This window comes from Rhinatrema bivittatum, chromosome 3 (genome assembly GCF_901001135.1).
Source record: "Rhinatrema bivittatum chromosome 3, aRhiBiv1.1, whole genome shotgun sequence".
NCBI lineage: Eukaryota > Metazoa > Chordata > Amphibia > Gymnophiona > Rhinatrematidae > Rhinatrema > Rhinatrema bivittatum.
Window position 1 is genome coordinate 140,613,803 of NC_042617.1, and position 25,978 is coordinate 140,639,780.

General features: G+C 42.9%; 1 protein-coding gene across 4 annotated transcripts in view; it reads left to right on the forward strand.

The window, feature by feature from the left end:
• RALGAPA2 (Ral GTPase activating protein catalytic alpha subunit 2) overlaps positions 1 to 25,978 on the forward strand; it is a 1,327,630-nt gene that overhangs the window by 90,489 nt on the left and 1,211,163 nt on the right. For all 4 annotated transcript variants that reach the window (XM_029593760.1, XM_029593759.1, XM_029593761.1 and 1 more), the window contains exons 3-4: positions 6,714 to 6,763; positions 23,143 to 23,200. In XM_029593760.1, the coding sequence (XP_029449620.1) occupies positions 6,714 to 6,763; positions 23,143 to 23,200 (108 nt within the window). The remainder of the gene's footprint in view (positions 1 to 6,713; positions 6,764 to 23,142; positions 23,201 to 25,978) is intronic.

Below are 25,978 nucleotides of genomic sequence, written 5' to 3' on the forward strand. Positions count from 1 at the left end.
GAATTGCATGAGTAATGGGAATGGACCAATCGCCTGATTGAAAGAGCTGCTGATGGAGCCAAGAAGACGGCGGATGCCTATAGACCAGCTCCCCTGTTCAGAGTTGGAGAAAAAGTCTGGCTGGGTATTTGGCATTATAATTCACACGATTAGGGAAACACTACTGTCAAATATCAATGAATTGTAAACTAGCTAGTGTAAATCAATTTTGTTACTCTAAGTAAGTTATTAAACCTACTTAAAAATATTTTCTTTATATAAATTTTGTAATTTTTTATCATTTTTATATCAGAGAGGAAAAGACCTCAGCACTGGTTCAGACTATGTTGTATATCAAGACAATGCCTGTAAATGCAATCATAGGTTTATTTTTATATTTATCAAATCTGTCAAAGTCCTTTAAAACTTTTCTTCATCTTCACTTTTTCCTTACATAAAAAAAGTGGCAAAATCTTATTACCCAATGTTCATTTTACAGCAAAAAATTACCCGATGGAAAAACATTTTTAACCAGAAGATTTTACTTCTCATGTAGAACTTTAGGTGCAAATCTTCACAAAGAAAAATTTCACTTCCATATTCTCAGGAAGCGCCTAGATCGGCTGCTGGAAAAATGCCATGTTTAACGACATATTTAAATCTCAAGCTGATTCTTAAAAAGCACCAAATAGTGGCTGCTGGAGATGCCGACATTGGCAACGTTTCGCTAATGCTGTGTCAGGGTGATCTATGCTAAGAGAACAGTTCATTTAGAAAGTGAAGCAACATTTTATATAAAACTTAAGACTAATCTTTGCAGTACTTACTATTGTATACTTTTTACAACATCCTGGTAGCAATTCCGTCAGGCTATTTATTGTATGGCAAAGTGCTACGTTTTTAAAGGTTGCTATTTACTAGATGTAACCAAAAGAAACTACATCAATATGTGCTTGCGTTCTTTGAATTTCATGAAAACGTTATATCGCTATATACACACAGATCATTTTGTTACAAAAATGAATTACAGTAGCTGTTCCACTCAATTTTACCGTTTAAACCCAGAGGTTCTTCTGATTTCATTTTGAAAATCCATTGTTCTCTAACAAAGTGCCTTGTCTCGATCACCTCCTCTGTCATTCGTTTTAATTAAATCAATCTCAAACCATCTTAAGTCTGTAATTGAATGTTGTTGAGTAAGACAATGTTGTACAATGGGTGCTGACTCTTATTCCTTAAACAGCTCTTATGTTCACTTATACGTTGTCTTAGGGTCCTTTGTGTTTGTCCCAAATAGGGTGCCCGTTCCCAAGACCTATCACATAAATAACATATGAAAAGAGATGTTGTGAAATTTTTAAATTTGTATAACTGTTTAGTCATTCGACACACAAATTCTTTGATCTGTAAAGTTTGAGAACAGAGCACAATGTCCACATCTGTAATGACCTCTCGAACGTGTTCCATCAATGATTTGATGTTTGATCCGGTATATTTACTGAAAGCATAGCTGGACATAAGATTTCCTTCAAATTGCAATTTCTCAAATATGCCATCCTAAAATCCATGTCTTCCAAACCCTCAATCATTTGTATCGTATGCCAATGCGTGCGTATACTTCTAACGATTTTTCTGCTGGTGGGAGAATATTTTGATACGCAACTCATGGTATTGTGATCTTTTCTGATGTTAAAAGATATGAATAAAAACATTTCCCTATCATTATGATGTGCTCGCTTATAAGCCTGTTTAATGCATCTGTTTGGATACCCTCTAGCTGTAAATTGTTCTCTCAGTTCCTATGATTTATGTAAGGGCAACAGACACCCCCCCCCCCCCCCCCCAACAGAAGGGGGAAGTACTGGATGGCCTGCAAGAGACACTATTGAGAAACCTGAGAGAGGCGCTGTCAAGGGCCCCATTGAAAAGGCCGCAGAGGCCATGGAGTACAGAGGGGGCAATGAGTGGAGGAGTCAGCAAGAGCCACAATGGAGGCGCCAGAAGGCACTAGTTGTGACAGTGCAGAGGAGAGGCTCAAGTCACCAGAGATGATTGAAGAGTATTCACTGCAAGTCCAAGGAGTCTCGCTGGAGTGGAAGTGGAGCCCAGAGCTACAGATGGACTCAAAGGACTGTGGGTATACACTGGGTGAGGTGGTACTAATAGTATTGTCTGGGGAACTCCTAAGGTGTGGAGGTGAGTCTGACCCTAGAGACCTAAACTAGCTGATGGTAGACCAGATGAAGGGGAGTGGTGTGTGTGTGATAAGAACATAAGAAATTGCCTGGATCCTTCCCTGGATGGGATCCAGGTGGGGAGTAGAGATGTTCAGACCAATGAGTCCAAGCTGAACAAGGGGGGTGGGGGGTATCTAATAGATTGACCCCATTTTCCCTGTTTGAATGTGTAGGACAAGGATAGTTGTTTGGTCAGTCTTAAATCCTACCGAGGGACAGAGCTTTGTGGATGGGACCAGCTGGGGCAGGGATAAAAGTGTAAGCCCAGCTGGGTTCATGAGGCCCCCCAGGAGAGGTAGTTCCTATTAAACTATCCTGTCCAAGCCAGAAGGGAGTGAAGGAGTACTGTTCAGATGCCAGACAGTCTACAGCTGTGTATGTAAGTTGAATACTGCAAAGGTAGGCAGTGATTCTCCGCATTCTTTTTAAATATGAATAGTGAATATTATTTCAGAAAGCCCAGAGTCATCATGTTTTCTGATTCCAGGAGAGTGAAACCTGCTCAGCCATCCACACACTCCCTTGACAAATCCAACCTGGTGCTGTCCTATCACTGTAGGATTACTTGTGCTAATCTATCAGCCATAACCTTAGCCAACAGCTTGATGTCTAAATTTAAAAGAGAAATAGGCCAGTAAGAACCTGGGGTCATAGAGTCCTGACCAGTATTTCCATAATACAAGTCAGGTTTGATGCAAAGTGAAATTGTCCCCTGTCAGCTAGTTCCTCATCCATTATTCCTTGAGGGAGGAAATGTTTACAGGCCAGCATGTTTATCGGCCGGATAGCCATTCAGTCCCGGGGCTTTCAGAAGTTTAATTTGTTGTATTCCCTGCGGCAATTCTGCTAACTGTAAGAGTGCATTTAGTTTCTTCAGCTGTCCCAATATTAATATAGGTAAACCAGTCTACCAGATATGTTTTGACTTCGTTTATCATTAACATCATCCTCATATAGTGACTTGTAAAAAATACAAAATAATTCTCAAATGTCCTTATTGGAATTCATCACCCTACCCGAGGTATCACACATGGCTGTGATAAAATGCTGTTCCTCTCTCTCCCCCCCCTCCCCCCCACCTGCTTTGTTAGATTGGCTAGGAGCCTTCCTGATTTATTACCAAAGTGGAAAAACGTATATTTGTAGTAAAACAGTTGTCTTGGTCCTCTAGTGTTTTAAAGAGTTGAGAGCTGCCTGCGCAGTCACAAAAGTCTCCCTATTCCTGGGTGTGGGATGCGCCTCAAACATTTTTAACCAACTAAAGTCTTTCCAAGTGGAAGATTTTTAGTTATTGCTTTCTTCTGAGAAGTAATGTAGGAGACGTCTCCTCTTATAACAGCCTAAGTTATCTCCCAGAATAAAATAGGTGATCAATGTTCTTTGTTATGCTCCACAAACTCATCCCATTTTTGTAACAAAAAACCTTTAAATTTTTGATCTATATACAAATATTTAGGGAGTCTCCAGCTATGCCCCAAATCCCTGGGCCTAAAACACAAACAGGCCTGCAATCAGATATTGCTTAGTAGACTGATCTCTGCTCTTATGTTCTATTCAGGAGCTATTAATCAATTCTAGAGTGTTATGTGCCCTTGACATGTGAGTATATTCCCTCTCCGTGGGGTGTAGTACCCTCCAAACGTCCACCAGCCCCAGACCCTTGCACAAATAAGTGATACCCTTATGTTTGGCAGTACCTGCAGAGGATGCTGAGAAGGACCTATCTATACTGGGGTCATGGACACAGTTAATGTCTCCTCCCACTAGTACCAAGCTGTTTACATAAGGTTCCAAAAGTTCTGTGACCTTGGTAAAGAAAGTGTGGTTATAGATATTGGGCATATAAATATTGCACAACATTATAGACTGCCCATATAGAGATCCCCAGACCAGCAAAAATCTCTCCGGGTGTTCTACTATGGTAATTGGAAAAAGGGTCCCTTTTCAGGCTATCAGAATGGCCACTCATGCTCTTTGATTACTTGCTTGGGAGGAAAAAACTTGATCCACCCATCACCTGTATAGCTTTTGGTGCTCCCCCCCCCCCCCCCCCCCAATCCAGGCGGGTTTCCTGCAGAATAGCTATGTGTACATTACCCTCTTGTAAAGCTTATAGGATTTTAAATCTTTTGATGACTGATCCTAGACCCGAGACATTCCAGGTAGCATACCTAACATCCTGGCAAATCATTGATCCGTTTATACAGTGGTAGTGTTACACAGAGATGCAACTATATACAAGGCCCAGGCCTCCCCCTTCCAAAATCCATAGTGCAATAATAATGGTAGACATAAAACAGACCTTGTTGTCTCTCCTGTCAGATTGGATCCATCATTTCCCACCCCTTCCATCTCATATAACCTCTCCTGCCCCTTACCCATGTTAACCCTTAACACATCTCCACACCTGCCACCCAATTCCCACCCTTACCTGTACCCCCTCCAACAGTATTAATAATAGAATATACCACCCCAACATGGGTGCAAGAGACTGCGCATTTTGTGTAGGGACCCCATTCCCTAATAAATATGGTACAGCAAGCACATCTTGTAGAATCATCTGGAGAAAAGGGAGAGAAAAAGATTAAAACAAAAAAAACCAAACAAACCTGTCTTCCCGCTGAACCAGTCCATGAGCCAAAGATCTGAAGTTGACTCAGAACGAAATACGTGCTAGTCATCCTTTTTGTTCCATAAATCCAAAGAAAAAAGCGTACTGGAGTCCTGCCCCCCCCCCCCCCCTCCTTTTGAAACACATTTGCTGTTGAAAGGCAGTTCCTTTTCCAAAAGCACATTCAACAGGCTCATTGAACATTATGCACTGATCCCAAAGTATCACTCCCCATTAACTCATGTCAGAGACTCTCCAAACTTTTCAGCTGCTTCCACTGACTCTGATTGTGGTTTTATAGGTGTGGGTCACTCTCCGTTTAGCGGGAAATAGCATAAAAGGGATTTTCAACTCAAGTCTAGTGCACATTGTGGCAAAGGATTTACGCAGGGCTGATACCCCAGCTGAGTAATCTTGAAAGATTAAAATGCTAGAGTCTTCACACTCAATATCTCAGTTCTTCCAATATGCTTCTTATATTTCTTGTTTATGCGCAAAGTTCAGGAATTTGGCGAGGACTGGCCTGGGCTTATTTTTGATCATTTTTCTGATAGCCAGCCTGTGTGCCTTCTCTATCCTTACGACTCTATGCTGTTCACTTAGTGAATGTGGCAACCACGCTTCCATTTTTAGTGATTCTGGGAAACTATAAATCGTAAATTATTCCTTTTGAACCTATTTTCAAAGTCCACAAGTTTGTCCGCTTGCTTAACATTATTGTATGTTAATAGCTGCACTTCCAATTTGAGGTTGTGCATGCAGTCGTCCAGATCTGAAACCCCGTGTTTCTACCTCCACATGCTGGCTGGAATTAGCAAACAGGGTATGTACTTCATCAAATTTGGCATATATTTTATTAAATTTCTCCTCTAAGGCTACCATGACTGCAGCGGCCACCTCGTTTGTTTCTCTCTCAGCAGTTCTTGATGAGGATGGGTTAGTCACTGTGTTGGCCATTTTGGCATTGACAGCCCGGGTTTTATCTTTCTCTCCCTGTGGGGCCTTTGTTGCCTTGAAACTCAGTGTTTCAATTCAAAAACTTGTCAAACAGTCTGCAGTAGTTCACTGAAGTGAAATGTACTATAGGAATTGTGATTACAAATAATGCAGAGTCACTCGAGTTTCACCTTAGGGAGTGGGGTCCCGGAGCTAGTAAGAAGCGTGTCCTCACTCTTCTTTCACATCATGTGACTTGCTGTTTATATAAATGAGAAAAATAATTGCATGGAAAATATTTCCAGTTCAAAATATTCGTGAAAAAACATTTTGCTATCCTGTACTATACATCTTGCTCTTTTAAATGGAAAGCTTTGGTTCCTATTGGTGTCAATTTGGAACCTTTCTGAAATAGAAACTTGCTAGAAAATGTTTGAAAATATTTATGAAAGTGAAAAAAGTACCTTTTTCTATAGCACTTGCTATGACATATGTAACATTTTTTGCTGCTTCATACTGGGAAAGCACAAATGAGGAAAAATATTTTGAAAACTAATGAATTTACAATTTGTCAAGAACTGGGTGCACTGCTTCTTCACTGCTTGTGTTAAAATATTTTAGTGAAATGTACTCATGAATTTCTAGCTCTTCAAGAAGGATTTTGAAGCCATGTAACTTTTCATTGTGTACATTGATAGCACGCCATAAAAATTTTTATTACTGTTAGGTAAGAGGGTTGGATCTTCAGGCATCCAGGTTGATGTCATTATCTTTATTGAATTTTGTTTAACTGCTGTTGTATAATTATTTTTCTCAATAGTGTAATACATAAAAGGGAAATTTTTTTTTATTTTATATAGTGGTTTTTTTTTTTTTTTTTTTTTTAAGTGTTATGAATTTATGGGAGTACTTTGAATTGGAATGCTAATCAGTTTGTGTCTATATTGCAGGGAATAAATCACAAAGGGAGGAGCTGGACTCCATTCTTTTTCTTTTTGAAGTAAGTTATGTTTCTCTGTGTTATTCACTATTCTTGTATTTTAAATAAAAATGCATAAATAAAATATCTTAAATTTTATTTCAGTGAAAATGATAGAATGTGAAATGTTTTATCTTGCAGTTATTCTGGCTTTAAGTATTCTAATCCAGTTTGTTCTTGCCACCAGACCGCATAAACTGTTGGTACCATAAGTCTTTATTTGAGCCACACAAGTGGGTTATGGCATCTTATGGTGCCTTTGCATAGAATCTGAGGTCAGAAAAGCCTAGAATTTTTTTTCATTTCATTTTCATGTATTAAAGTTTATTAATCGCCTACCACAAGGAGGCCTAGGCGATTTACATCATCAACATACATAATAAAAACATGAAATTGACATGTACAATAACACACATTTCATATGTTTCACAGAAACAATAATGCTCAATATCATATAAATGGAATGAATAATCAGTCACTCAAAATATATATCATTATCCTCACATCTTTGAGAGGATTTATTCTGCTAACAGCACTCTAAAATATATTGTATGCACTCTTTCAATAACTGTCTAAATTTTTTCACATCATCCAAAGACCTAAGTTCAAATGGAATGAGATTCCATTGTGTAGGTGCGGCAGTGGAAAAGGAGGTCTCCCGAGTACTATATAAGTGTGCTATATGTGTTTTCTCGAGCATACACAGACTTTCTGCACTGCATGAGCCTTCTTAATCTTGTTTTTGTCTGCTTGGTTGATCAGATACAAACTGTCGTCTTTTCTTGAATTTTTTTTTGTTGTTGCTGTTTTTACTTAATATAAATAAATGGTCTTTTCCCTGGCATCCTCAGTCATCTGGGTAGTCTGCCGATAGTTACATTTTTCACACTTGTTAAGTTTTATATTCTTTACTGACTTCACATATCTGGGCCTTCCTTTTTCTCTGTTGAACATTAACTGCTTTGTGTCAATCTAAGTCAATTTATTCTGTTGCAATTTAAACTGTTGTAATTTTATTTGATGTCTCCTTTGTTTTCCTCATGATGGCAGAGAAGCAGTCCACTATCTTTAAGAGGTGTCCCATGTGCAATTGTAAAATATCCATAATGGATTATTGTAAGGATTGCATCAGGTGACTGGAACTTGAACATGATGTCCCTAAGTATAACGTCTGTGCTAAGATGTTGCATAGGGCTGTCAGGGCCTGAAGATTGGAACTATTTGACATTTGATTTTGACACTTAATTGTCGCTGAAGGACCAATAAGCTGCACTGTCTGCTGATGGCTCATTAGTGCTGAGGGGTTGGGCAGACTTCTCTGAGCCAAAACATTAGTCCAGAAGCAGGGAATCTTTCCACTCATGGAGGAGGAAGGATTTCTCAGTGCCAGGTTTGACCTTGAAAGGTCATAGCGCTGACCATCATGTGAAGGCACTGAAGCAGAGCCACCATTTCCCTCTTGGTGATTAAAAATTGAGAACTTGGAGAGAGGGCTTGCAGCCACATCTTCTTCCGGCGACGAATGCAGCGATCGGGGTGTTAGCGAGGCCTGCGCGATTGGCGCCGGAGACCCGCCGGGGTAAGGCCATTTAAATTCCACACTCACCCACAGCAGCCACCAGCGCCAACCACGAGGCAGCCCGGACCAGGGCCTTCCTCCTCTTCACTCCTGACCCAATCAGGAGAGCCTCAGACGCTCAGCCAATCGGGGGACAGCCCCGACTGGCCTTTTAAAACAGTGCGGCAGCCAGGCGCCGTGCGCCGAAGGAGCGCAACAAAGGGACAGACCCCTTTGTGCAGCCCCAGAGAGAAGCCACAGCCATCCCTTCGCTGCAATTGCAATCACAACTCCTCTCATCCCATCACAGTGCATTCGCTTCAGACCTTCTTCAAACTTACTACCACCGCTGCAGACACCACCTCCAACAATCACGTAAGCAACCCAGCTCAGTTCTCACCCCTGTTTTTTATCTACCTAGCCCCCATCCAGTTTTCAATTACCTCAGCACGCATCCTGCAATTATTTAGATCCAGCTTTCATACAGCACCCAATTCACACTCCTCCGGAAGTTAACGACCTGCCAGGCTCCTTGGAGACTGACTGCTTAGGATCAGCTCGAATCATTCTTGGCCTCCATCGGCCATCGCCCACTCCTCCCTCTGCTCTCACTGGTTCCTTGCTGCCCGAGCATCACCGCTCTCTCTCTTCTAGGATGCGCACCTTCGCCATACCGATAATCTACAATCACCTGGCTAGACCACCAAAATCTATTGCTCGTCCTTCCAACCTCCAACAGAGGATCATTCCCATCATGATATCACCAGTCACATAATTACTCGACCTCGCTCTGTTCTCACTTACGCTATTCAACGCCCAATCCATCACCAAAAAAACTCACATACTCAATGACCTCCTTTCAGAAACCAAACCAGACATCTGTGCAATAACAGAAACCTGGTTGAAACCCACCGACACAGTGTTAATAAATCAGCTCCCCATCCAAACTTACGACCTCCTCTCAATTCCCAGGCGCAAAAAAAAAAGAGGAGGAAGACTGCTTTTAGCAGCAAAAAAAGGGTTAGGCCTAACCCTACATCTCTCATATGCCACAACGAATATCGAATTTGCCTTCTTCAAATCAAAGTTCCTTCAAATTGGCTTAATCTACGCTCCGCCAGGATCTCTTGAATCCGACCCTTCTTCTGTTATCGAAATCATCGCGAAACACTTCAACGCGGACAAACCAGCCATCCTGATGGGAGACTTTAACTTGCACGTGGACGCCTCGCCACTCTCTGCGAACTGCAAAACACTACTCACCACATTCAGCCATATGGGATTCAGACAAATTGTCAATAATCCAACCCACAAAGCAGGTCACACTTTTAGACCTCATCTTCATAAATGAGGGCATCTCACCAGCCGCCAACCCAACTTGCTCACCAGTCCCATGGTCGGACCACCAACTCATCTCCACGGTACTAGAGATTAAGGAACACCCACACCAGGCAGCCCCTACAACCACGGTAACATTCAGGAAACCTTGTCCCAGAGACCTCTTAAGCACACAGCTCTCCAATGAACTAGATCAACTCGACCTTTCAGATGCCAACACCGCGATCTCGTCTTGGATCAACATCACCAGCAAGGTAACTGAACGAACTTGCCCAAAGATCACCAAAACACTCCATCCGGAGAGGGACAACAGGAAACCTTGGTTTACACCGGAACTGAAGTCCCTCAAACAGGACCTCAGAAGTAAAGAACATAGTTGGTGTAAAAACCCCTCCACAACTACCCTAGCCACCTACAAATCCTGCCTAAATGCTTACAGGAATGTTATCAACAGAACAAAGAATTCTTCTCAAAAAAGATCCATCACTTCATTTTCGATTCCAGAGCATTGTTCTCCTATGTATCAGCCCTCACCAAACTGTCCACACTGCTCTTTCCAGACAACCAAGCCACCAGTAAAACCAATGAATTGGCTGACTACTTTGAGAAAAAAATCTCCAGTCTCATAGCGCCCCTCACGCCGTCCTCTCCCACACTCTCCACCAGCCATCAACGAAACACATCTCTAGTCTCCTTTGAATCGATGTCTTCGCTAGAAATAGAAAACATCCTCAAGAAAACTAAATCCTCTTCGCACCCATCAGACCACATACCATCCAACTTACTCTGTACCGTCCCGAATATCATTGCTAAGCCTTCAGCAGACGTTATAAACTGCTCCCTAGCTCAGGGTCATGTACCAGACCAACTCAAGCTTGCAATGCTCAAACCGCTATTAAAAAAACCCCCAACCTTTCTCCATCTGACCCAGCCAACTTCCACCCCATAGCGAACCTGCCTATGATTGCCAAACTCATGGAAAAAGTCATTAACAAACAACTATCGGAATACCTGGAGGAAAATGATATTCTCGCCCCAACACAATTTGGCTTCCGCAAGGCACTAAACACTGAATCTTTACTATCTACGCTCTCAGACACCATCCTCCTAAACTTGGAAAAAGGACAACCATACCTACTCGCTCTTTTGGATCTTTCCGCGGCTTTTGACACCGTGAACCATACGATCTTACTACACCGACTTGCAGACATCGGCATCAAAGGATCTGCATTCAACTGGTTCAAATCCTTCCTTAAAAACAGGTTTTACAAGGTGAGGATCAACAACAAAGAATCACACCCAGTCAGAGCTAACATGGGAGTTCCCCAAGGATCATCTCTCTCACTCACTCTATTCAACATTTACCTCCTCCCGCTTTGCCATTTACTCACTAACCTAAAATTAACTCACTTCCTTTATGCAGACGACATCCAGATCCTCATCCCTATCACCTAGTCTCTTCACAAAACCTGGTCCCATTGGAATAGCTGCCTTCAAGCAATCAACCGACTTCTCACTAGCCTCAATCTCGTCCTCAATAGTAACATAAGAACATAAGAAAATGCCATACTGGGTCAGACCAAGGGTTCATCAAGCCCAGCATTCTGTTTCCAACAGTGGCCAATCCAGGCCATAAGAACCTGGCAAGTACCCAAAAACTAAGCCTATTCCATGTTACCATTGCTAATGGCAGTGGCTATTCTCTAAGTGAACTTAATAGCAGGTAATGGACTTCTCCTCCAAGAACTTATCCAATCCTTTTTTAAACACAGCTATACTAACTGCACTAACCACATCCTCTGGCAACAAATTCCAGAGTTTAATTGTGCGTTGAGTGAAAAAGAACTTTCTCCGATTAGTTTTAAATGTGCCCCATGCTAACTTCATGGAGTGCCCCCTAGTCTTTCTACTATCCGAAAGAGTAAATAACGGATTCACATCTACCCGTTCTAGACCTCTCATGATTTTAAACATCTCTATCATATCCCCCCTCAGCCGTCTCTTCTCCAAGCTGAAAAGTCCTAACCTCTTTAGTCTTTCCTCATAGGGGAGCTGTTCCATTCCCCTTATCATTTTGGTAGCCCTTCTCTGTACCTTCTCCATCGCAATTATATCTTTTTCGAGATGCGGCGACCAGAATTGTACACAGTATTCAAGGTGCGGTCTCACCATGGAGCGATACAGAGGCATTATGACATTTTCCGTTTTATTCCCTATTCCCTTTCAACTAATTCCCAACATTCTGTTTGCTTTTTTGACTGCTGCAGCACAGTGAACCGACGATTTCAATGTGTTATCCACTATGACACCTAGATCTTTCTTGAGTGGTAGCACTTAATATGGAACCTAACATTGTGTAACTATAGCATGGGTTATTCTTCCCTATATGCATCACCTTGCACTTATCCACATTAAATTTCATCTGCCATTTGGATGCCCAATTGTCCAGTCTCACAAGGTCTTCCTGCAATTTATCACAATCTGCTTGTGATTTACCGTATTTTTCGCTCCATAAGACGCACTTTTTTTCCCCCAAAGGTGGGGGGAAAATGTATGTGCGTCTTATAGAGCGAATATAAAAAAAAAACCAAACAAAAATCTAACAAACCCCCCCCCCCCGACTCCCCCAAGACCTGCCGACTTAATTTCCTACAACCCCCCCCCTCCTGACCCCCCCCAAGACCTGACAAATTAATTTCCTGCAACCCCCCCACCCTCCTGACCCCCCCAAGACCTGCCAAACGTCCCTGGTGGTCCAGCGGGGGTCCGGGAATGATCTCCTGGGTGTGGGCCGTCGGCTGCCAGTAAACAAAATGGCGCCGACGGCCCTATGCCCACATTATGTCACTGAGACCGACCGCTGCTATTGGTCGGTCTCAGTGACATAGTGAGGGCATAGGGCCGTCGGCGCCATTTTGTTTACTGGCAGCCGACGGCCCTATGCCCACATTATGTCACTGAGACCGACCGCTGCTATTGGTCGGTCTCAGTGACATAGTGAGGGCATAGGGCCGTCGGCGCCATTTTGTTTACTGGCAGCCGACGGCCCTATGCCCACACTATGTCACTGAGACCGACCGCTGCTATTGGTCGGTCTCAGTGACATAGTGAGGGCATAGGGCCGTCGGCTGCCAGTAAACAAAATGGCGCCGACGGCCCTATGCCCTCACTATGTCACTGAGACCGACCGCTGCTATTGGTCGGTCTCAGTGACATAGTGAGGGCATAGGGCCGTCGGCGCCATTTTGTTTACTGGCAGCCGACGGCTCACGCCCAGGAGATCGTTCCCGGACCGCTCCTGGACCCCCGCTGGACCACCAGGGACGTTTGGCAGGTCTTGGGGGGGTCAGGAGGGTGGGGGGTTGCAGGAAATTAATTTGGCAGGTCTTGGGGGGTCAGGGGGGTGGAAGTTGTTAATTTAAAGGGTTGGGATGGGGGGGGGGGGGGTTTTGGGGGTTCCCAGAGAAAGAAATGTTTTCTGATCTGGGGAGTGGACCGAAATGGCCCTCCCCAGACCCGAAAACAAAATGGGGAGAAAAAAAAAAGCTATGCACTCCCCTAATTTGCTCCATAAGACGCCCAGACGCAGAGCCGGTTTAGCACAATTTTTTTTTTTTTTAATTTTCCCCCTCTGAATCCTAGGTGCGTCTTATGGTCAGGTGCGTCTTATGGAGCGAAAAATACGGTAACTACTCTGAACAATTTTGTATCATCTGCAAATTTGATTACCTCACTCGTCGTATTTCTTTCCAGATCATTTATAAATATATTGAAAAGTAAGGGTCCCAATACAGGTCCCTGAGGCACTCCACTGCCCACTCCCTTCCACTGAGAAAATTGTTCATTTAATCCTACTCTCTGTTTCCTGTCTTTTAGCCAGTTTGTAATCCACAACAGGACATCATCACCTATCCCATGACTTTTTACTTTTCCTAGAAGCCTCTCATGAGGAACTTTGTGAAATGCCTTCTGAAAATCCAAGTACACTACATCTACCGGTTCACCTTTATCCACATTTTTTTTTTAACTCCTTCAAAAAAGTGAAGCAGATTTGTGAGGCAAGACTTGACTTGGGTAAAGCCATGCTGACTTTGTTCCATTAAACCATGTCTTTCTATATGTTCTGTGTTTTTATTTATTTTATTTTTTATTTACATCTTTTTTACTATACCAAAGTTCAAGACGAGGATTCTTATCACACCGGTTTACATCGAACCGAAACTTGGGAACAGGTTACAGATAACAGTTGACAAATAACATGAATCATCGAAACCATAACTGGGGGAAAAATATGGGGAAAAATTACATAATAACGTTAAATGCAGTGAACACAATAAATAATATCAATGCTATATGAGAAAAATAATATAAATCCACAGGGCTGTCAGGGAAGTGGAACTGTGTGGGGTGAGGAGAAAGTGGCGACTGGGTGGGGAAGACATTATTCGTTAATACAACAGGTATTCATAGATAGCTGCATCAGGAGTCCGTACTTTGTGTCGCTGGAGATTTGTATTTGAGTGGCCAGAGATTAAGGAAAGGCTTGTATGAATAGCCAGGTCTTTAATTTCTTTCTGAAGGTAATTGGGCATTGTTCCCGTCGTAAGTCTGGGGGAAAAGCGTTCCACTGTGAAGGTCCAGCGGTAGAGAAGGCGCGTTTCCTTATGGTGGGGTGGAGCGTAGACTTAGTAGGGGAGCGTGGAGAGTCCCTTTGTAGGCCGTTCTGATGGGTCTTATGGAAGAGTGTAGGTTGAAAGGAATTTTTAGTTGGAGTGAGGACTGATTATAGATGGCTTTGTGTATGATGGTGAGGGACTTATAAAGGATTCTGAACTTAATGGGAAGCCAATGTAGGTTCTTGAGAATAGGGGTTATGTGTTCTCTGCGATTCGAGTTGGTTAGTATCCTTGCGGCGGCATTCTGGAGCATCTGCAAAGGTTTTGTGGAGGTTGTGGGGAGGCCAAGGAGTAGAGAGTTACAGTAGTCAATTTTTGAGAATAGAGTGGCTTGGAGAACCGTACGGAAATCATGCATGTGCAGGAGAGGTCTGAGCCTTTTCAGGATGTGAAGTTTATAGAAGCAATCCTTGGTTGTATTGCTAATGAATTTTTTAAATGATGTTTTTTGATGTTTAGAACACTTTCCACTATTTTTCCTGGCACTGAAGTCAGGCTAACTGGTCTGTAGTTTCCCGGATCTCCCCTGGAGCCCTTTTTAAATATTGGGATTACATTAGCTATCCTCCAGTCTTCAGGTACAATGGATGATTTTAATGATAGGTTACAAATTTTTACTAATAGATCTGAAATTTCATTTTTGAGTTCCTTCAGAACTCTGAGGTGTATACCATCCGGTCCAGGTGATTTACTACTCTTCAATTTGTCAATTAGGCCTACCACATCTTCTAGGTTCACTGTGATTTGGTTCAGTCCATCTGAATCATTACCCATGAAAACCTTCTCCAGTACGGGTACCTCCCCAACATCCTCTTCAGTAAACACCGAAGCAAAAAAATCCTTTATTCTTTCCACGATGGCCTTAACTTCTCTAAATGCTCCTTTAACCCATCGATCATCTAACGGTACAACTGACTCCCTCACAGGCTTTCTGCTTCGGATATATATATATATATTTTTTATTTTTATATATTTAAAAAAAGTTTTTTCAGTGACTTTTTGTCTCTATGGCCAACTTCTTTTCAAATTCTCTCTTAGCCTGTCTTATCAATGTCTTACATTTAACTTGCCAATGCTTATGTATTATCCTATTTTCTTCTGTTGGATCCTTCTTCCAATTTTTGAATGAAGATCTTTTGGCTAAAATAGCTTCTTTCACCTCCCCTTTTAACCATGCTGGTAATCGTTTTGCCTTCTTTCCACCTTTTTTAATGTGTGAAATACATCTGGACTGTGCTTCTAGCATGGTATTTTTTAACAAAGACCACACCTCTTGCACACTTTTTACCTTTGTAGCTGATCCTTTCAGTTTTTTTCTAACAATTTTTCTCATTTTATCAAAGCTTCTCTTTTGAAAGTTTAGCATGAGAGCCGTGGATTTGTTTACTGTCCCCCTTCCAGTCATTAATTCAATTTGATCATGTTATGATCACTATTGCCAGGTGGCCCCACCACCATTACCTCTCTCACCAAATCCTGTCCTCCACTGAGAATTAGATCTAAAATTGCTCCCTCTCTTGTCTGTTCCTGAACCAATTCCTCCATAAAAATGTCATTTATTCCATCCAGGAACTTTATATCTCTAGCATGTACCGATGATACATTTACCCAGTCAATATTGGGGTAATTGGAGTCTCACAGTACACTGGTGCAGGATAGTAAGACTTTAATCACCACAAATTCTATGGTAGTTGTAGGTAGTTCCAATAAGGAAATATCTCAATGTTAATAATGGCGACTCCAAAACATTCAAAATGACAGCGTTTAAATTGATCCCCCGACACGGTCCCGTGTTTCGCCAGGCTGCGTCGGGGGGGGACCAAGGGTATATTTAAATCTTTGAAAGAGGCTTAAATAATGTCTCAGATGTCCAGGTGGGCGCCCACCTCAGCAGCAGTGATCATCAAACGGTATGGTTTAATATCACTAAAATAATAGGGAAATAATAGGGAAATAATAGGGAAATAATAGGGAAATAGGGAATAATAGGGAATAATAGGAATAATAATAGGAATAATAGGGAAAAGAACCACAAAGACCCGAGTTTTACAGTTTTACAGTTCAAAAACACAGACTTTGAGGAAATGGGGAACTACCTGGAGGAAGAACTTAAAGGATGGGAGAACGAGAGAGATGTGGATCAGCAGTGGACCAATCTAAAAGGAGCAATCACCAAGGCAACTGCTCTATATGTTAGAAATGTAAAGAAAAGCAAAAGAAAACTGAAACCTATCTGGTTCTCAATGGAGGTGGCTGACAAAATTAAAGCTAAAAGAACAGCATTCAAGAAATATAAAGGATCCCAAAGGGAGGAGCACAAAGAAGAATATTTGTATCAACTGAGGGAGACAAATTAATCAAGTTGGCAAAGAGTCAAGCGGAAGAGAGGATTGCCAAGGAGATAAAAAATGGTGACAAAACATTTTTCAGATACATCAGCGAAAAGAGAAAGGTCCAAAGTGGTATAGTGAAATTGAAAGGTGGTAATGATCAATGTGTAGAGAGAGACGAAGAAATGGCAGAAATATTAAACGAATACTTCAGCTCTGTGTTCACTAAAGAAGACCCTGGAGAAGGACCATCTCTAAACAACAAGAAACTGGAGGGAAGGGGAATAGATGAAAATCCTTTTACAGTAGAAAATGTGTGGGAAGAACTAAAGAACCTGAAAGTGGACAAAGCCATGGGGCCTGATGGGATTCATCCAAGGATATTGAGGGAGCTCAGAGATGTTCTGGCGGGTCCGCTGTGTGACCTGTTCAATAGATCCCTAGAAACGGGAGTGGTGCCGAGTGATTGGAGAAGAGCAGTGGTGGTCCCGCTTCACAAGAGTGGGAACAGGGAAGAGGTGGTCCCGCTTCACAAGAGTGGGAACAGGGAAGAGGCAGGCAACTACAGACCGGTTAGCCTCACTTCGGTGGTGGGAAAAGTAATGGAGTCACTGCTGAAAGAGAGAATAGTGAACTATCTACAGTCTGGAGAATTGATGGACCAGAGGCAGCATGGATTCACCAGGGGAAGATCCTGTCAGACAAATTTGATTGACTTTTTTGACTGGGTAACCAAGGAATTGGATCAAGGAAGAGCACTAGATGTCATCTACTTGGATTTCAGCAAAGCTTTTGATACGGTTCCGCACAGGAGACTGGTGAATAAAACGAGAAGCTTGGGAATGAGTGCCGAGGTGGTGACCTGGATTGCAAATTGGTTGACGGACAGAAAACAATGTGTGATGGTAAATGGAGCCTTCTCTGAAGAGAGAGCGGTTTTAAGTGGTGTGCCGCAAGGATCGGTGTTGGGACCGGTCCTGTTCAATATCTTTGTGAGCGACATTGCGGACGGGATAGAAGGTAAGGTTTGTCTTTTTGCGGATGACACTAAGATCTGCAACAGAGTGGACACGCCGGAAGGAGTGGAGAGAATGAGACGGGATCTAAGGAAACTGGAAGAGTGGTCGAAGATATGGCAGCTGAGATTCAATGCCAAGAAGTGCAAAGTCATGCATATGGGGAGTGGAAATCCGAATGAACTGTACTCGATGGGGGGGGAAAGGCTGATGTGCACGGAGCAGGAGAGGGACCTTGGGGTGATAGTGTCTAATGATGTGAAGACAGCAAAACAATGCGACAAGGCAATATGAAAAGCCAGAAGAATGCTGGGCTGCATAGAGAGAGGAATATCAAGTAAGAAAAGGGAAGTGATTATTCCCTTGTACAGGTCCTTGGTGAGGCCTCACCTGGAGTACTGTGTTCAGTTCTGGAGACCGTATCTACAAAAAGACAAAGACAAGATGGAAGCGGTACAGAGAAGGGCGACCAGGAAGGTGGAGGATCTTCATAGGATGACGTACGAGGAGAGATTGAAGAATCTAAATATGTACACCCTGGAGGAGAGGAGGAGCAGAGGTGATATGATACAGACTTTCAGATACTTGAAAGGTTTTAATGATCCAAAAACAACGACAAACCTCTTCCGTAGGAAAATAATCAGCAGAACCAGGGGTCATGATTTGAGGCTCCAGGGAGGAAGATTCAGAACCAATGTCAGGAAGTATTTCTTCACGGAGAGGGTGGTAGATGCCTGGAATGCCCTTCCGGAGGAAGTGGTGAAGACCAGAACTGTGAAAGACTTCAAAGGGGCGTGGGATAAACACTGCGGATCCATAAAGTCAAGAGGCCGCCAATGAAGAGTGGGTGACTCGCCAGAATGATGGCTATTGACACAATACCCTTATTAAATAAACATACACATGCTTACTGTGACTCCTACATCGCTCTAAGCTTCAACAGCAAGAGGTAATGGAAAAAAGGATTTGCACTCACAAAGAGGGGAGTAGCTGGCTTGTTACGGCGGTTACTACCCCAAACCAAATATGCCTGATACTTCACTTTCAATGCATATACAGCATAGCTCTCTGCTTCAATGACAGGGGAGAAGAATAACTGATACTTCACACATCCAGCAGAGCTCTCTGCTACAACGGCAAGGGAGAAGAAAAAGGGTTCGCACTCAAAACGCGGGGGAGTAGCTGGCTTGTTACGGCGGTTACTACCCCAAACCAAATGTGCCTGATACTTCACTTTCCATGCATATCCAGCATGGTTCTCTGCTGCATCGGCATGGGAGAAAGACTGATACATCACGCATTTCCAGCATAGCTCTCTGCTTCAACGGCAGGGGAAAAAAAAAATTAACAAACAAACAAACAACAAACAACGGCAGGGGGAAAAAAAAAAACAAAAACAAAAAACTGATGCTTCACGCATATCCTGCATAGCTTCAACGACAGGGGTGAAGAAAAAAAGGATTCGCAATCACAAAGCGAGGAGTAGCTGGCTTGTTACGGCGGTTACTACCCCAAACCAAATGTGCCTGATACTTCACTTTCAATGCATATCCAGCATGGCTCTCTGCTTCTACAGCAGGGGAGAAGAAAAAAAAAACCCAACAAGAGCTGTACAACATAGTCTAGGTAAAACAAATAAGCATGGGTGTAGCTTGCTTATCGCGGCGGTTACTGCCCCTACTACCCCTAACTAATCAAGCTAGATATTTCACTTGCATGCAGCTCCATCACTGCTCTCTACATTAATGGTGGGGGTGGAAGGGGAATAGAACAAGGAGCTAAGAGTAACAGATAAGAATGAGAGAGAAAATGTGTGAGGCTTGCTGGGCAGACTGGATGGGCCATTCGGTCTTCTTCTGCCGTCATTTCTATGTTTCTATGTTTCTATGTTTCTAAATGGCGGATGCCGGTAAGAAGCCTGGTATGATAATGTTGAGTAACGCACTACAACTCTGGTACCAAAAGTTTGTTTTTATGTTAATAATTAATAAAAGCTGCGGCCTGTTTTTCACCAAAAACCTGGTGTATGCGTGCTTAATATATTGGTGTCCGGTGGAGGATGGGGAGGGGGGAGGACGCGAGGGTGCAAGCTGCAAATGTTATTACTGCGCTACCAAATTTGGTTAGCTTCCCTAATTTCTCTTAGCATTTCACTGTCCGTCTCACCATCTTGGCCAGGTGGATGGTAGTATACTTCTCACTATAGTCTTCCTGACACACAAGGGATATCTACCCATAAAGATTCAGTTGTGCATTTTGTCTCATGCAGGATGTTTATCCTGTTGGACTTTATGCCATCCCAGACTTAAAGCGCCATACCGCCTCCCGGGTGCTCCTCTCTGTCATTGCGATAATTTGTACCCCAGTACAGCACTGTCCCATTGGTTGTCCTCCTTCCACCATGTCTCTGAGATGCCAATCAAGTCTGTCATCATTCACTGCTATACATTCTAATTCTCCCATCTTACTTCTTAGACTTCTGGCATTAGCATACAAACATTTCAAAATTAGTTTTTTGTTTGTATTTTCATTCTACTTTTTAATTGATAGGGATAAGTTAGAATTTTTTTTTATCTCAGATGAATTTTTAGTTACAGGCACTTGGACTACTTTTCTTATTATTGGAACCTCACTGTTGGGATGCCCTAATTCTAATGCATCATTAATATCCTTTAAGGATACCTCTCTCTGAACTATATGCTGCTGAGCGACTGTCGGCTTTCCCCTTTGTTCTAGTTTAAAAGCTGCTCTATCTCCTTTTTAAAGGTTAGCACCAGCAGCCTGGTTCCACCCTGGTTAAGGTGGAGCCTATCCCTTCGGAAGAGACTCCCCCCCCCCCCCCCCCTTCCCCAACAGGTTCCCCAGTTCCTAACAAAACTGAATCCCTTTTCCTTGCACCATCGTCTCATCCACGCATTGAGACTCTGGAGCTCTGCCTGCCTCTGACCTGCATGTGGAACAGGGAGCATTTCAAAGAATGCTACCCTGGAGGTTCTGGATATAAGCTTTCTACCTAAGAACCTAAATTTGGCTTGCAGAACCTCCTTCCCACATTTTCCTATTTCGTTGGTGCCCACATATACCCCGACAGCCAGCTCCTCCCCAGCACTGTCTAAAATCCTATCTTGGTGACGTGTGAGGTCTGCCACCTTCTCACCAGGTAGGCATATTACCAGGCGATCCTCACGCCCACCAGCCACCCAGCTCTCTACATTCCTAATAATCGAATCACCAACTATGACGGACGACCTAACCCTTCCTTCCTGGGCAGTAGGCCTTGAGGAGATATTCTCGGTGCTACTACTATGTCCCTGAAGGTCTCATCTCTATACCTCTGTCTGCCTCAGCTCCTCCAGATCTGCCACTCTAGCTCCAGAGATCTGACTCATTCTCTGTGAGCCAGGAGCTCTTTGCATCGCATGCACATGTACAATTTCGCACTGGCAGGTAAAAAAAATCATACATGTGACACTCAATGCAAAAGACTGGTAAGCCCCCTCTTGCTGCTGGACTGCTGCCTTCATCTCAAATTTGTTCAGTTCCTACTTAAGTTTTAGGTTGCTATGGGAGTAGGAATGTGTCTAATGTCCTTTAAATATATTAGTGAATTTACTATAGGTCTAGTAGTGACCTACAGAGGAATGATCAAACTCTCAGTAAGGGTTTCTTTTTTGTTTTGTTTTGTTTTTTTTAAGTGGCACCTGCCTATAAATTTAAGAATGAGCTGGGGTGGGGGTAGGGGTTGGAGGGTTGGGAAAAACAAACAGTCTTACTTCAGTTAGTCAGCCAGAATGACTCACTGCTCTCTTGATTAACAAATGTTGGTACCTAATCAAACCAAATCGCACTACCTCATCACCTCTCCAAGGTGAGTAACTGAACTGAACTTTTCAACCTTTTTACATAGGTATACACTGCTCATAGCTTATTTCTAGCTTCTGGCTACTTTTGTCTTTTGTCTTTTTTTTTTGTGTGTAATATACAAACACACTAACTACTGCTTACTAGCTGCCTTACTGACTATTAAAAGCACAAACACACTAAATAAATAATATTCCCAAAAAGTTACCTTTGCCCTAATACTTTTAAAAAAAGACAATGTCCCAAGCAAAAACTTACGGACTCCTTTCAGCCACCAGCAAGGTGATCCTCTCCTCTCAGTGCCATTGCAGCTTACTATTCCCCAGTAAACAGTGCACCTATTTCTATATATCTGTTTATTTCCAATTTCATGAGAGGCCTCTTGTAGACATGTCCACTGGTTCACAAACCTTTGATGCCCTGGGACCTCAACATAGTTCTCATGTATCCAATGCAACCTCAACTGGAGCTTCTGCAATCTGCATATCTTAAATTTCACCTGGAAAGTGGTTTTCCTAGTAGCAGTCACTTCCATGTGATGTGCATTATCTATCCATCATATCTACAGTTTTTCCATGATAAAGTAATGCTCCGGACACACCCCAAGTTCTTGCCAAAAGTGGTGTCCATATTCCATATAAACCAGTTAATTGTACAACCCATTTTCTTCCCTCCCTTGACTTCATGCTGCTGATGGTGGGTGGGGGGGGGAGCTGTTCACACACTGGACTGCAAAAGGGCACTCGCTTATTATAAGCATTGTACTCAGAACCATAAGAGAACATTGCAACTGGTTATCTCTTATGATCCAAACAGGCTTGGCATAGCCATTACTAAGAAAACTGTATCTAAATGATTCTGACAAAAAAAAAAAAAAGAAAACTGTATCTAACTGGATTGAGAGCTGCATCCAACATTGCTATGCTACAGCGAGTTTCAGTCTCACCAACTGAGTTCAAGCCCATTAGGTTAGAGCAATAGCTTCCTTGATTGTACATCTCGGAGAGGTGCCCTTTGAAGATATTTATACGGCTGCAACCCGGTCCTTGGTGTATGCTTTCATTTTTATTGCCTGAATAACCTAGTCTTTTAACAGTGCAGTTGGGCAGTTGTGCATTACATTTTATAAAAGTAAGGGTGGAGTCAGTATTGCTTACCAGTAAATGCTCCACTGTAACCTTCAGCTTGGGACAGCCCACAGATTACAGCTAATTCAGCCCTGCTTATTGACAGAATAAAGCAAGTTTGCTTACTGTAAATAATGATTTCCATAGATAGCCATGAAATGCCTGCCTTCCTCCCTGGAGAATAGATTATACTCCTAGTTTTGACATGGACTGAGGAGGCTCGGAAGCAATGCCAGCACAGGAACTTCCACACATGTTCAGTAGAGCTCAGAGCTCTACTAGCTTGGAAAGTCCGATCCGTTTAGTGTTGCAGGATGACATCACTCACACATCATGGCTAATTCATCCTGCTATGTACTGAAAGCACCATTTACGGTAAGCAAACTTGCTTTTTCCCCCTCTAGACACAGATGGGTGGTAGTGGGGGGAAACCTTAGTAAAATCTGGCTGATTGTTTTGTTATGTATACTTAAATATTTTGATTTTTTTTAAAGAAAATTCTACAGTTCCTACCAGAGAGAATTTTCTATAGATGGCAGTACCACAGTATAGGTAAGAATTTAAATTATTTTGTTTTTGCTATTGTAATTGAGTTTAAATAATATTTCCATCAAAGAAAATATAAAAAAGTCTCTATCTGAACTACATTTGGATAGTAAAGGAGTCTTTGTTGACATGTTTTGCTGTGATTGTGAGTGATAAACTGTTTAATGTTGCATACTATGGGTTTTGCGGACAAAAATTGTTCCTTTTTTTTTTTTTTTGTAGTGTTGAGCCATGTGTTTTTAGGTTGCATGCATACGGAAACATTTTGCTACCTTTTGTGATTTTACGCCAATCACAGAGCCTCTGCGCAAAGAAAATTAGATAAAAACTAGAGAGAAATTCTCCAATGACCCATTTGTTTGGCTATATTGCATCTGCTTGCCATATGTATGTATCTTATATTGGTACAGAGGAATGGGCAGTTGAAAACTGATCAAAAGCACAGGGCCCTCACACCAACTCCTACAGATAATGGACACTCTAGAGCCTTTATATTGAGGCTTCATAACTATGGTGACTAAAGCCGCATCCTGGAATCCAGCCATTGGCTTAGAAATTATGTAGCAAGGTCGAAGGATTTATTTTTCAGGAATTCTTGATGGATGTTCAGAGAAAACGTCAAAGCTTTGCAGAGGTCAAAAGAGCTGCAGAAGGGTTGATTAACGTATGCATTGCTATACTGGGTGAGGCTGCATAATGGCATGCCCTCTATTTTCAGCGATGCCAAGGCAGGTATGTGGTTTGTGCAGCAGCTTGAGACACAGAAACCTGTAGCTCATTGAGATTTTTCCGTTCTATATATCCTTTTTTATGCTATTTTTACACGCTGCTGTTGGTGTGGGCTCTTGGACCAAAGTGTAGAGTTGGTGCAGGGTGGAGCCCTGCAGGTCCCCACTGTTGGCTGGCAGAATCTGATTAGGCAGTGGCCCAGCTGGAGCTTTGCCTATTACAGCTCTTGTTCCCCCTCAGGTTGAACCTTTGGGTGCCTGGGCCAGCAGGACTTAGGTGGGGGCCTCTGCTGATGAACAGAAGATCCGTTGAAGAGGCTGGACGAGCAAATGAAGTAGGTCAGGCTCGGGTGACTGGTAGGCAGCATACAGAGATGTCCAGGAGGCAAGCAGGGGTCAGAGGCAGGCAGCAAGCAGGAATATCCAATTAGCATGCAAAATCACCAACATTCTCAATCGTCTCCCCCCCAAACCCACTCACATCGACCTCCCACCCACCACCAACAACATTAACCTCACATCCCTTGATCTCACCACTACGATGGAAGTCAACGCCATCCTAAAAAAGATGCGGCCAGCCACCCACATCGCCGACAACATCCCATCTAAACTCCTCCTCACTATCCCTTCCGTCATAGCAAGACCGTTAGCGGATATCATAAACTGCTCCCTTACCTTCGGGACGGTTCCCGACCCGCTTAAACTCGCCATCGTAAAGCCCCTACTAAAAAAGCCCACCCTCGACCAAAATGATCCAGCAAACTACAGGCCCATCTCCAACCTACCTTTTATTTCTAAAATTCTGGAGAAAGTGGTCAACACACAACTTACCGACTTCCTAGAAGATAACAATATCCTCCACCCCGCCCAGTACGGCTTTCGCAAAAACCGAAGCACGGAAAAGCTCCTACTTGCAATAACAGACACCATCCTAAAAGGCATGGACCACGGCCAATCATACATTCTAGCCCTCTTAGATATCTCAGCAGCTTTTGATACGGTGAACCACAAAATCTTAATATCACGCTTAGCAGAGATAGGCATCTCTAACACAGCCCTATCATGGTTCTCCTCCTACCTTGACCACAGAAAGTACTTAGTCAAACTTGATAAATCCGAATCCACACACATTCCTCTTTCACAAGGCGTACCCCAGGGCTCCTCCCTTTCCTCCACCCTCTTTAACATCTACCTTCTCCCTCTTTGCCACTTATTATCCAAACTGGGACTAAAATTCTTCTTGTACGCTGACGACGTACAAATACTTATCCCCATCCAAAACTCCCTCAACGAAACCCTGCACTTCTGGGAGACATGCCTCACATCTATCAACGCCCTCCTTTCCAACCTACACCTTGCACTCAATACTTCAAAAACTGAAATCCTAATTATTACTAATCAACCCAGCTTATCCATTCACCAACTGCAACAGAACACTTCACAAAATCTCACACCTCCGTCCACTGTCAGAGATCTAGGAGTTCTCTTAGATACACAACTTAGCTTCAAATCCCACATCAAATCACTCCTAAAAGGGGGCTTCTATAAACTCCAAACCCTCAAAAAACTTAAGCCTCTCCTCCACGCACATGACTTCCGTACCGTTATGCAAACCACTATACTATCAAAACTTGACTATTGCAACTCACTGCTAATAGGCCTTCCAGCTTCCACAATCAAACCCCTCCAAATCTTACAAAATGCCATGGCTCGCATCCTTACAAACTCAAGAAAGACTGATCATATTACTCCCATATTACAAAACCTCCACTGGCTACCAATCACCTATCGCTCTCAATACAAAACACTTACTATCATACATAACACGCTATATAAAAATAACTCCCCCTGGATCGAAGATATGCCACACTTCCACCAGGCCAACCGTCCTACCAGAAACTCCCTTGCGGGCACCCTCCACACCCCTTCACTCAAAATTGCTCACCTCACAAACACCAGAGCGAGAGCCTTCTCCATCGCCGGCCCCACCCTTTGGAACTCCCTCCCCACCGAGCTCCGACTAGAACCTTCACTTAATCAATTCAAAAAAGGAATC